The following is a 12,253-nucleotide window of genomic DNA, read 5'->3' as shown; positions in this document are numbered from 1 at the left end:
GGCAAGAACAGAAAGGGATTCACACTACTTGCAGTAAAACTGATGAAGCTTGGTCATTACACAGCACTACAGAAACCGTCTTTGGAATCCACTGATACTCCACTGGAATTTAAAGATTTTTATAATCAAACATATTTAGGAGGCTGCGAGCATTCTTCATCCCGCTCCAGTTTCTCATGTTGGGTGTAGATGACCCCTTGAACTTCTAGTACAAATGGCTACAATAAGGCTACCAAAAGTGCATAGTATTTCTTTATGTGAATAAAAAAACCCACAACATTTAATTGTAGGAGGATCCAAACTTCTAGCTACGCTGAAAAAGCCACTAAACAGAAAACAAAGACAGAACATCGTTTTCTCAGCACTATTGATCCTTTCCACAATGAAAGGATTATGTCTTAGTGTCTTGGGGGTTATTTGGCACACTTAAGTGAAACTACATTTTCCATCTAAGAAATCAGAAGAAAGAAAATATTAATGGGCCAATTTTTGAATAAAATATTTAATTAGCTTGAATGTTGGTTCAGGCAGCGATCATTAACAACTCTGCACTATTGATTTGCTGTGGCCTTCTGAGCCAAAAGCCAAAGAAGCCAGACTCTGTATGACAGAAGAGATACCTACTACCTTGATCATCCAACAGTCCAAAAAACCCCACAAAACAAAGTACGTCTGCCTTATTAGCACTGCTCTGTCTGAAGTGGAGTGACAGCACATGAAAGCAAAGTTCTTCATTAACGATTAGCCATTAAGTACACAGGAATTCCCCTGCCAGCTTTACATGCTCACCTGAGGGGTAAAGGCAAAAATTTGATTTCTTATCACGTACAGCTTGGAGGTACCCAGCACTCCAATGTGTCGATGTGGACGTCCACTTAATTTCATGTTCTCATTCCTACCTGTAAAGAAAAGAAGAAAAAAAGTCACCTAACACTTCTTTGGTTTTCCACAACAACCATTTTAGGCCAAGAGTCCTACTTCATTCGTATCAGCAAGGTAAAAGATAAGAGTGAGATGCTATAGACTGGTGTGCTTTGTATCAATATAAATCAAATTTTAAATCAATATAATAGCTAGGGTTCTTCAAAGGTCTGATTCAAAATCAAGATTTTGGCTTCACCAGCCATGGAATTAGGTATTTTATTTACATTCATTGCTCAGCCCACAAAATTTCACCACCAAGAACAAGAGGTATGCCCTTTCAAAAAACAGGCCTTCAACATATAACAGAAATTTCAGTGCCTTTCATTGCAGAACCTTAAACGTTCTTGACCTTAAAAGGCTAAAGCACACCTCAATAGAGATTTTCTTTTCATGGGGGTAATAAAACCCAATTTTATCAGTGGGGCTTATTAGCTAATGCTCTGCACTGCACCATTTCCTCTAGCACCCAGGAGCTGACTTGAAGCCTTCTGATAAGGAGAATAAGCCAAACAACTATGTGCCTAAAAAGAAATCCCTGTGAACATTACTAAAAAAGTCACTGTTAAAAACAGTATACCAATGTGTCAAAGCAGCCTACTCATCCCCCACTAGTGAAAGAACGCTATTTCAAACTATTACAAAATAACTGCAAACTTCAGCTAAGCCCTGCAAATGTTTCATTTGTTAGAAGTTCTTTGTAATAAAAAGACAAATTCTTTTAAAAAAAATCAGCACATGCAATTTCCCTTCTTCACATAAAGGGCACAATTTCTAAGATTAATTTGGAGAAGTCTGTTAACTTTGGATGTTTCAAAGCACCCAAAAAACTTCCTATTAAAAAAAAAAAAAAAAAAAAAAACATAACAATGAAAAATGAACAAAACCATGAACAGTCTCATACTCTTCTTCCACATTATCCATAAACCATAGTGCCATGGGAACATGCTCCAGATAGACAGAGAAGCATGATATAGCTCCCCTTATCTATGCTGAAATAGAAGTCTACCTATGTTCATCCACCTCATCATTTTACTTCGTAGTAACATCCATAGTTTTGAGTCATTAATTTTTGGCATGCTTGAAGTAGTAAAAGTAAGTTCAATTAGGAATACATGTAATACATTTTCACCAAGACTCTTTTCATTCCAGCAAGCATTATAAGAAGAGCCAGTGGTGGTTGAAGGCTTACCTCATTTTCAACTTAACTATAATCGGTTAGAGGTTTTGTGCATTTATTTAATCCAATTGTCAGGCTCAGAGGGACAACAGGTTGCTAGGGCCACTGCTGAGGAATTGGAGCTTTAAATAAAGTCTTCAGTTTAGAAAAGCCATAAAGGCATTTGCAATAGAAACAGAAGGCTTCAGCAGCTCCACTCAGCTCAGGGTTGGAAGGAACATTACCAAGAACCTGACAGACTAGAGATGCTCTGACAGCAGCAAAGCTCCCCTGGTTTGGAACAGAAAACTTCCAAGAAAGTCTGCTGGTAGGATGACAATCATACTGCAAGGTCTCCAGACCAAAGACAGAAGTATTCTGACTTCTGAAAAGAGAAACATTGCTTTTTCTACTTTTTTTCCATGCTTTTTGTTTTTTCTAAAGCCAGTTTTTCTCTTTGGAAGTAGCTCCTGCAGAACAAAGAGTCAATGCTTGCCTAACTCTGTCACAACTGGGCACAGAGAAACTTGTATTTTAGCCATTTTTCTAATGAGGCATTTTTTCCCCCTATTAGAAACCCTAATTTAAGACAAAAGTTCTAATGTTCTTAACCTTCCTTACACAAATGTGAGAGGTTACTTGTGTTTTTTTATTATTATTATTTGTTTTGTTGTTTTTGTTTTTTGAAGTCAAAGACATTGAGACAGTGGGAAGGAAAAAAAAATTAAAAATTGTACTGCAATAGAGAGAGGCTTCCACATTTAAATACCTACCCAACTTGGTGTAGAGATTACTCAGGATGCGGGCTGGTTGCACTCTCAGTGGATGGATATCAGCAATGCTCTGAACATTGATTCCATGGTCTTGCAATAAATTCTTAATTTGATTAGATTCTGCCAGAATAGTTACTGCGTAACAGAAAACAGAAACACTAGTAAGAAACAAAGTTATTCTCCTTTTTTAACTGACTGCCATTATTGTCACTCTCAGCTACTGTGTAATTGACTAAAAATGCACAAAGGCCTCACTTCTTTCTTAATTTATGACTCCATGAGATCTAAGGGGATTGCAAGAGGATTTCAGAGAGCTTTAGGTTCTCTGCTCTTCAGTACATCTTGTCATTCTTTTCCACTCTGGATCACAAAGTAACTCAAATTGGAAGGGACCTCACAAGGCCTCTACTCCAACCTCCTGCTCAAAGCAGGGCCAGCTCTGAGGTTAAGACCAGCTTTCTTGGGGCTTTATCATTTTCTTTTGATCTTTTTCAGTACCACAAGTTTGGACTGTGCAATCTCTTTCAGGAGATAGGGCTTTGCCCCTGTAAGACCAGGGGAAAAACAACTTGAAAACATTTGTTGTTTTAGTATGGCACATCAAATCTACATAGTCAGGTCAATGGCAAACAGGTGCTGTTATCTGTACTGCAATAAATGTTACAGAAGCTGTAAAATGGCAGAGGTAGAAAAAAGAAAAAAAGCCCAAACTGGAAGAATTTACTATCCAGGGCCTGATTCTGCCTCTTGTCCTACATGAGCTTTTGCCCATGCCAACTGACTTATTGGTTTGGGGTTAATGATTCAGTATTCTTCTTTGCATTATAAATAGTTGTCAAAGAATGCTAAAAGTAAGAGTGCATTTATATTTCTGTGAGAAATCAAGCACTTCAGAGTAACAAACACCACCACTGTGATACACCAAGAGGGGGTAAACAAGCACCTGTCCAGGTCAAAATACCACTGATGAAGACTGCTTCTGCTAAATGTGCCATTCTGGAAAAGCAACCAGGTCAGGCCCTGGAAAAGGCTTTCTCCCTGATCATTTGTTGTTTGCCCTCCACTAAATTATGTGGGTTTGGCTGTTCCTGAACTGATGAAAGAAGCTACTCCCTCAAGCAGACAAAAGGAAGCTCTAAGTCTGGATGCTTTCTGCTCTCTAGCTTGCTCCTCACCTCCAGGAACAGAGATCCACCCCACTCATTGCTCTCCTGGTTTCCCTGAAGAGGGGCTGCACAAAAACCTGACTGAACTGATCGGTCTCCTGTCAGTCCTGCTCTTTTCTGCTAGTATCTGCCATGACCTTTCTTTTCAATGTAAGACTGAGTCTGCCACCCTCCAGTCCCCAGTCTTCAGTCTTAAAATTTTAAGAAGTATTATTTAAGAGGTTTGTTAAAGCTGATCTTCTCTCGTGGAAAAAAGCAGCTATAGAAACAACCCTCTTCTCGTTGTCACAGCATCATGAAAGCATCCATGCACCATGCGAAAACCCACAACATTTTAGAACATGTCTTTCTTCATTCCCATGCATACAGACTTCACTGTCACACACTCCAATTTACCCAGAATGTTTCAAAAATCCCTGACCTTGTACCACAACATCAGGTTTAAATCCAGTGGAAAATCTTCTGTTTAAGGGATCAATTTCACCTGCAGCCAGAAATCCCTAGAATAAATACAAAAGAAAGATAAAAGAAAGGAAACATACAAAAACTAAGTAAAAGGCTTCTGATGACATCTAGAAGCTATTTTAACCAATTTTCATTTTTAATGGGAAAGCAAGTCTTAAAGCCTGGTTTCACCATCCACTAAGTAGAATATTCAATAAAAACAGCTGCAATATTTTTCAGAATAACATGAAAACAGCTATGACTGACACAATCTGCATATCCTTATTTCCTATTTTAGAGTTGCAGCAAGCGAAGAAATTTTGCCAGGTCAGTGATTTTTCTGCAACTCTACAGAGATACTCAATTGTTCCTTTAACAAGTCCATGAATAACACTGGACAATTCTACAGGCATTTTATGCCACAGAATAAAGCACAACCCACTGGAGCTGAAACAATGCAGAATCTTAGCTCGGAAGCAGCCAAGTCAGCTTGGACTTCACACTCCTCTAGCCTAACCATATACCCAGTCCATCTGGCAACTCATTCAGCTTGATAAGAAACAGACAATTTAATATCTATATATATTAAAAAAAAAAAAAAGCTCCTGAAAGATCAGAGTCATCCCTTCATGGTCCACGTGCATGTTCTGTAAAATACAGTGTCCCCTACCTGACAATAAAATTTTACTTAAAACCTAACTCAACTCAAAACAAAACAAAATACAAACTCACCTACTATACAAGAAATAATTACCTCTGCTAGTAAGCAGCTAAGGACATACATTGACTGGCCCCAAAGGTGAGGCAGCTTTCCCATGGGGACACGATCCACTGAGTGAGGATTTTCATACTCCTCGTCTACCTGACAACAAAAGCACAAACACGAAAATTATCTTAAAGTTCTGAAGACCGATCAATAACATGGAAGTATTTGAAAATACAAAGTCTATAATCCACCCTCTCTAATCTGTTATTATTATTATTAGTGCTATCTCTTGATTTTACTTTTGAGGCTGAATGCTCTCTAGGACAAGAACTATGCTTCCTTAATGTAGACCACCCCGATCTTCAAAGCTGGAGGCTGAATGGGGACTCTATATGCAACTAGAGCTTTGGTGTTAGCACCTCCCCTTTCTTCTCAGCATCCCTTTGCTGCCTTCCCTCTGTCAGCTTGTAGGGAATTGTCTGCTTTCCAGCTCCTTGGACAATGATGCCTGGACTTCACTGATGACCATCTGGCTTCCTGAAAGTTCACCTGAAGGTGCTTTCCAAAAATGAAGGCTATTCCACTCTTCTTGAGTTAGCAAGAATGTTCAAAAAATGAAAATGAAAATGAAAAATGAAGACTATTAATTTAGGAAAAACAAACAAGCCAAAAAAAGAACCCCAAACCCAACAACAAAAAAAAGAATTACTTCATTTTGCAGTTTACTGATTTTTTGAAGGAAGGGATAAAACCTCCTGGATAACATCTTTATCCATCTTTAAGCCATTTTAAAATATATAAATGGCAGGCAAAAACTAGCCCATTTATTTGTCATGTTCATCAGATCATCTTCACATCAAAATTCAAAGAAGACTGAACTCTTACACATTTGTTCCCACTAGGCAGATAACTCAGAGCTTCAGCCTCAGATGTCTGAGCAAAACATCAGCCTTCAAAATTCCTTCCCTTAACTAAGGCCATGCAAGAAAGCTTCACGCCCTTGGCGTGTGAGGGCTGAGAAGTCTGGAGTGGGAGGAGAACTGGGCAAATACCATGGAAGAACAGGTAGTGCTGTCTGAATTTCTGTCACAATGGGAGAAACAGGTAAAACAGTGACAGCAAAAATGGGAAAAATAAAAACAAAAAAACAAATGCACAAAAAAAAAAATATTTAACATAAATCCCAATTCATCTGAAACCTGCATTTATCTTAAATACAAGATCTAGAAGAAAAGAGCACAAACCACTGACAGAATAGGCAGGCAGGACAGTCTATGCTTATTTCTTCTTTGAGCTTCAGTTTGTAAATCAGCAACAGCGCTTCTTAAATATGTGTTGTTATAAGAACTTAATTTTAGACCTGCTCTAAAACTTCCCTAGATTCCCAGCTCCAAGATTCAATCATCTGGAAGCCTAAACCATTTCTTGGCAAGAGCCATGAGAGGTCTGTTAGTTTTTAATAATGCGTAGTGGTCTTTTTTTTTTTTTTTTTTTTTTTTACATTGCTAGCTTTGATTTATCAACTAGAGGAAAATTATAGAACTGACACTGATTTTGCTATCTATACTTCACATACAGAATTGGATGCTTCAGTTTCACAATACCTTTTCTGGAGGGACTGCGTACAGCTCAGGCATTAGAACTATTCCATTCTTTTCTCTAATAAGTATTCCTTCCAAAGCCTCTCTGTACTCTTCTACCTGGAAATATTTACAAAAGGGAGAATTCACAATATGGTCAGCAAAATAGAAACAGTAAAAGTTAAAATTTTGGTAATTTTCTGTTGAAAATTAGTAACAAATAAACAACAAGGGTGGTGGTGAGGTGGATCACAACTTGCTTATGGAAGAAAAGGCTTCAAATTCTCAGATATTGTTCTAGCATTTCAATATTATCAGCCTCCAAAACATGAACACACATCTTTAACCAGTTACAAACTACCGAAGCACAAAACATATTACAGTTGAGAAGTTACTAGAACAAATTCTGCATGAAATTTGATGATGATGACGCAGTGACATGGAATATGTCAGGACTGACAATATCCATGAGGAGTGTAAGGTGTGTGAATTGTTAGCTTTCTGCCAAGCACATTTGCCTATGATTTTCTGAATCCTGCTTTACAGGATTGGGAATTCAGTTTCTCTTAAAAATTCACCCTGGGGAAAAAATAAAATAGATGTAAACTGATTAAAAATACCTAAGTTAACCAAAAGAGAAAATCCCCTTGTTCTTGTGTTGCTAGACAACATGTTATGAACAGGAATACCAGGCTGATACAAAATGAAAAACCTTCAATATTCTTTTTACCAGACTGCTTATTTTGTCCCATTTCTTAACTATTGAATTCCAAGTTTTTAATTACAGGGAAGCTGCCTTCCAGCACTACCAGAACTTGATTTTGAAGTCCTACTTCTGCTATACATTTCTACAAGTAGCTATAGTCTAATGCACAAGTTAAGGTACCCACACATTCTGTCATGGTACACCAGTATTTTCAGTGTTCCGTCCTTATCCCCTCTGAGTCCTCAGGATGCTTATTTTCCTAACAAGTGCTGCCACTGCAACTACGTGTTTGCCACAGTAAATACTGAAGACTAGACACTCACCTGAGTTTCAAGTCACTCACGCAGCTATGTTTAAACCGTGGGAACTGGGGGCAATTGTCCATTCTGAGCACACCCTAGCACAGACCATCTGCATACCGTAAAGATAACCGGGTACACACTGTTCCTAGAGCACCTAACTAAATTCTGGAGACTGCTTTCTGAAGAGATAGCTTATTGCCTTGACTGAAGTTTCAGTAAACTGACTTCTCCTCATGAAACAATGCCATTTCTCTCCCCACCAGACTACTTCTGCTTTGTTCAACAAGTCAACTCATATTTCTTGTGCTGGTAAATATCTCAGTTTATGACATCTGGTACAGAAAGGTTTTTCGGTCTGAAATCCCCTGCTTTGTTTCTGACGGCATTTTATTTTTAAAGCATTATATTTAGCAATCTCCAGTCCCTCTGCATACTAGGCAATTTTAGATCACATGTATTCATTACTTCCTTCAAGCCACCAATCTGCAGAACTCTTGGTGCAAACACATTTAGTCCTGGTTACTTGCTGCTCTTTAAGTTATCAGTAGCCTCCAGGAACAGCTATAACCTTTGTAGGGCTACAGTCAAGTTAGCTCCCATGACCACCGATTGCTTGACACAGCAGAGGCATGAAACTTAGGGAATCAGCAATTAACTTATGAAATCAGTGAAAATGAAATGGCTCCTCATAAGGGCCTGATCCACCCCAAATCTCCTAGAATGTATGAAAGCGAATTTTTTGTGAATTCCCGGTAGTGTTTGATGCCAACAGAGCATCCATATTGCATGAGATTCAAATAGTAACACCTATCACACCACAGCCCCAGAGCAGCATGCAAGACCAAAGGCTCCATGTCCTCACCCAGCTACTGATACCTGTAGTACACGATTCATCTACGCAAATACTTAATATTACCAATCATACCAATATTGCACATGGTGAAGGATCAGCATTCTGCTGGGTTCTACTACAGGAAAGGGTCGCTGGGACTTTCATGGAGACAACTGATAAACAAAATAAACAGAGCAAAGCTACAAAATACTCCTTTGCATTTCCATTCAAAGGCTTTTCCTCTTTCCTCACCTGAATTTTGTCCTCATTAAATACACCATCAATTAGGAAGTATGTCCAGAACACTGGCCACTCGCATTCAATATTCTCAAACAGCTTGAGCTCAGCAGGATCATAGTGCAGCCTGCTTGGATCCTGGAAATTCAATCATGTTCATTTAGTCACAGTGCTAAATTAGTCAAACTCCATACATAATGGAAGTCTATTTTATACAAATAATTAAAACCAAGAAACCAATAAAAACACAGGAACCGGTTTCCATGCAGGCTCTTGATTTCTTTTTCACATTCAGTCCCAGGCTCATTTAATCTGTTTCCAGACAAATCAACCCTTCCCAGACTCAGAATCTAGGTGTCACCCAATAATCTTGTCTCTGCCCTAGTTCAAAGACAGCCTGGGGCACCTCAAACACACAGCTTTCCCCTTAGGCACCATAAGCATGTCACTCCTTGTAGAAGGATCAATTAACTTCTCTCAGTAATAAGTGGTTTTCAGACCGTAAGTCTCATTCAAACATGAGTCATTCCCAGGGCGGATGCCTGGATTACTACCAAAGATGTCACCACTAAGATGTCTTAACAATGATGCAGAACTTCACCCTTCATGTACATGAGACAAAAAAAAACAAACGTCCATAAACAAGAGATAACATTCTTCCTAATGTCTACAGAAAACACACATCAGAAATACCTCTCTGGGTGTCTTGTATCCATCCCGGAGAAAACGACAGCAGCCATAGCGGCCCTATAAAAAAATAGACAAAATTACAGAAAACTTCACATACCATTCTTCCTCACAGACTGCCATCTGTGTATAAGCAGTGAGTTTCCAGTGCCACTTAGGGATTTTCCTCCCTCTGTTCCATGCATGGACCCACCAAGTCTGGCAATCTTGTTTAACTAGGATTTTCTGTTAAGAAAGGAAGTTCTGCTTCTCTTTCTCTCTGAAAAATAAAGGAAATCCTTACCTGCAGTTTGGAAATGATTTCGCTCTTGGTTACATTAACCAGGTTTATATCCTCCACTGCAAAAGCCGGATAAGAAATAATAGAGAGAAGGCCAGCATCTATCTCCTTTGACGTGGATGCCCTTGGCAACATGGAGTAAAGTATAGACTGAGCAAAACAGGAACAAAGAGAGGGATGTAAAATAATTTGTCTTGTTCAAAAGACTATGTAAAATGCAAATGGAATATACTAGTTGCAAACTGAGAAAGAATTCACTGCATAATTATTTTAGCTGAGTTAATAGGAGAACACACTTTCATGTGATCTACTATAAACGGGGTGAACAGCACAGTCTGAAGTCATCCTTATTACGTTTTCAGCTCAGTTAATCAACATTAAATTTAAGAACAAAAGGGAAGGGGAAAGGGACCTGGGTTTTCTCCTAGCAAAGGAAAGAGAAAACTATTTTTTACCTGACAGTGTTCTACTTCGTCAGGAAGAACATGAATCACTGATTTGTGCCCTCCATGAGCTCCAAAAAGATCTAGTTCATCTATTGCTTCCAAAGCAGCCTTCAAAACAAACAAACAAACACACACATCCCCAAAGAAAAACAAACATTAAATAACTTTTAAGTCAAGTTTACACCCTAGCACCTGCACTTTTCTTCAGAATGAGATTAGGTTAGAGAGAAGTTTGCTCCACAGACATTTTTTTCAACTTCAATGGGAAGGACTGAAGTATTTTAGAAAAAGTATTTTTGCCTTTCCACTGGAAGGATACAGGACTGATGTGCTGATGACCCTTCTTATGATTAAAATGCAATGCAAGGCAATGGGGAGTGGTGCTTCTGCTGAGATAATACCTGAACAGTATTTAGTAATAAATGCTTCTCCTGTCACACAGCCCAAAATAACTCCTCCATTTAGTAGCCTTTCACTCCTCCTTCCTGCAGGGCTATTCACAGAGGAAGGCTTGCTCAACATGCCCAGGACCATCAGAGGCTGGATCCTGGAGAAGAGAGGAGAGCATTGCCATCTACCTCTCTTACTGATATCATCGCTTCCCAAGGGAAAGAGAGATGAGATGTCTGCTCTCTGCACTCCAACTGGCCAACCAGACACATCATGCCCTGTCTCTGCAGGTGAATCAGCACATCTTGTACCTCTCAGCCATAATGCGTATGCCTCGGGAAGACATTAGTGGCCCAAACTTTCACACTGTTTGAGCACCCCTACTTTAACCTAGAAGGCTACGAAACCCTGGCTTTGCTGATGTGGGGTTTGCGGTGCCACCCAGGTACTGGGGCAGGAAGAGAGCAAGGACCGGGCTACCAGAGCCAGCTTAGCAGAGCTTTCCCCTGAAACTCCAGTTCGCAGGGTTGTGGCAGCACTGAGTGCTGCTCCATGTCCATTTGTATCCTGCAGCTTCACCGTAATGCAGAGGGACCACAGCATCCCCCACCAGACCGTTCAAGACAAAAACCTCACTGAGGCACTCCCGCTGAAGCTGCCTTGTCACTATTTAACTCAAGCGCAGCCAACACCAGCAGCTTCTTCCTCTTGCAGCCAGCCACGCGAGACCGTGGTTACTGATAAATCATGCTGAAATGCAACTGCGCCTTTGATGTTAGTAACACTCATCCTGTCAGTCCCCCAGACACCCTGTGAATAATTTCTTAGGCTGATATCCTGCTGTTTTCCAGAATTTACATCTTACTTAATCTTACCATGAAAATGTCCCGTATAATACTGAGGGTAGAGAATTAACAAGGAGAGACAAAAAAAAAGCAAAAGCCACTTCATAAGACTGCACCTTGCTGAACCTATCAGATTCATGCCTCAATGACCCTGCTAGATATTTTGCAGTCCTTGGAACAACTGTACTAAGGTCCTTCAATGCTAGCCATTATTACAAGGATTTGGCACTGAATATTCAACTCACACCCAAACAAAAATTCTTATACAATCAGTTAACAGCTGCAGGGGCCAAGAAGGCTATGCAGAGGAAGCTATCGGGTTCACTAGAGCCATTTAGAGTAAGAGAACAGCCAAGAAGGAGGAGTCAGGAACACATTCTCACTTTGGCCATCCCTACGGAGCTCGCGTTCAGTTCAGGGATGCCCTGGTTTGTCTTATCACCACGTTCCCAAATGCCATAATCCTGCAAGAATTACAGAAAAAAAAATATGGCATGGTTACTTCCAAAACTAGTTACTTCCCTCCCTTGCCTCCACATGCACAGCCCCACCACAAAACCAGACCCTTTTTATGAAACTTGTCTATTCGTGTTAAAAAATAAAATAACAAAAAATTCCCCAAGTCTCTGAAGAGCTCTTCTTCATATTTAAAGAGCAGTACATAAAGACATACCCAAGCAGGATGAGGTCTATAATCATGAACCACTTTCTGCACAGAACACACAAAGCCCTTTATCCTGCATGCTTCTCCCTGTACCTCTTCAACTCTTTACTTTCCA

At 39.7% G+C, this 12,253-nt stretch overlaps 1 protein-coding gene across 2 annotated transcripts in view; it reads right to left on the bottom strand.

Moving 5' to 3' along the window:
• PHKA2 (phosphorylase kinase regulatory subunit alpha 2) overlaps positions 1–12,253 on the bottom strand; it is a 50,984-nt gene that overhangs the window by 22,608 nt on the left and 16,123 nt on the right. For both annotated transcript variants that reach the window (XM_035322821.1, XM_035322892.1), the window contains 10 exons: positions 11,858–11,938; positions 10,249–10,347; positions 9,797–9,943; positions 9,520–9,573; positions 8,842–8,964; positions 6,774–6,869; positions 5,218–5,325; positions 4,441–4,519; positions 2,854–2,988; positions 790–899 (listed from right to left, as the gene is read on the bottom strand). In XM_035322821.1, the coding sequence (XP_035178712.1) occupies positions 790–899; positions 2,854–2,988; positions 4,441–4,519; positions 5,218–5,325; positions 6,774–6,869; positions 8,842–8,964; positions 9,520–9,573; positions 9,797–9,943; positions 10,249–10,347; positions 11,858–11,938 (1,032 nt within the window). The remainder of the gene's footprint in view (positions 1–789; positions 900–2,853; positions 2,989–4,440; positions 4,520–5,217; positions 5,326–6,773; positions 6,870–8,841; positions 8,965–9,519; positions 9,574–9,796; positions 9,944–10,248; positions 10,348–11,857; positions 11,939–12,253) is intronic.

This window comes from Oxyura jamaicensis, chromosome 1 (genome assembly GCF_011077185.1).
Source record: "Oxyura jamaicensis isolate SHBP4307 breed ruddy duck chromosome 1, BPBGC_Ojam_1.0, whole genome shotgun sequence".
Taxonomy (NCBI): domain Eukaryota; kingdom Metazoa; phylum Chordata; class Aves; order Anseriformes; family Anatidae; genus Oxyura; species Oxyura jamaicensis.
The sequence above is the reverse complement of the archived record's forward strand: the minus strand, read 5'-3'. Positions and strand labels throughout refer to the sequence as shown.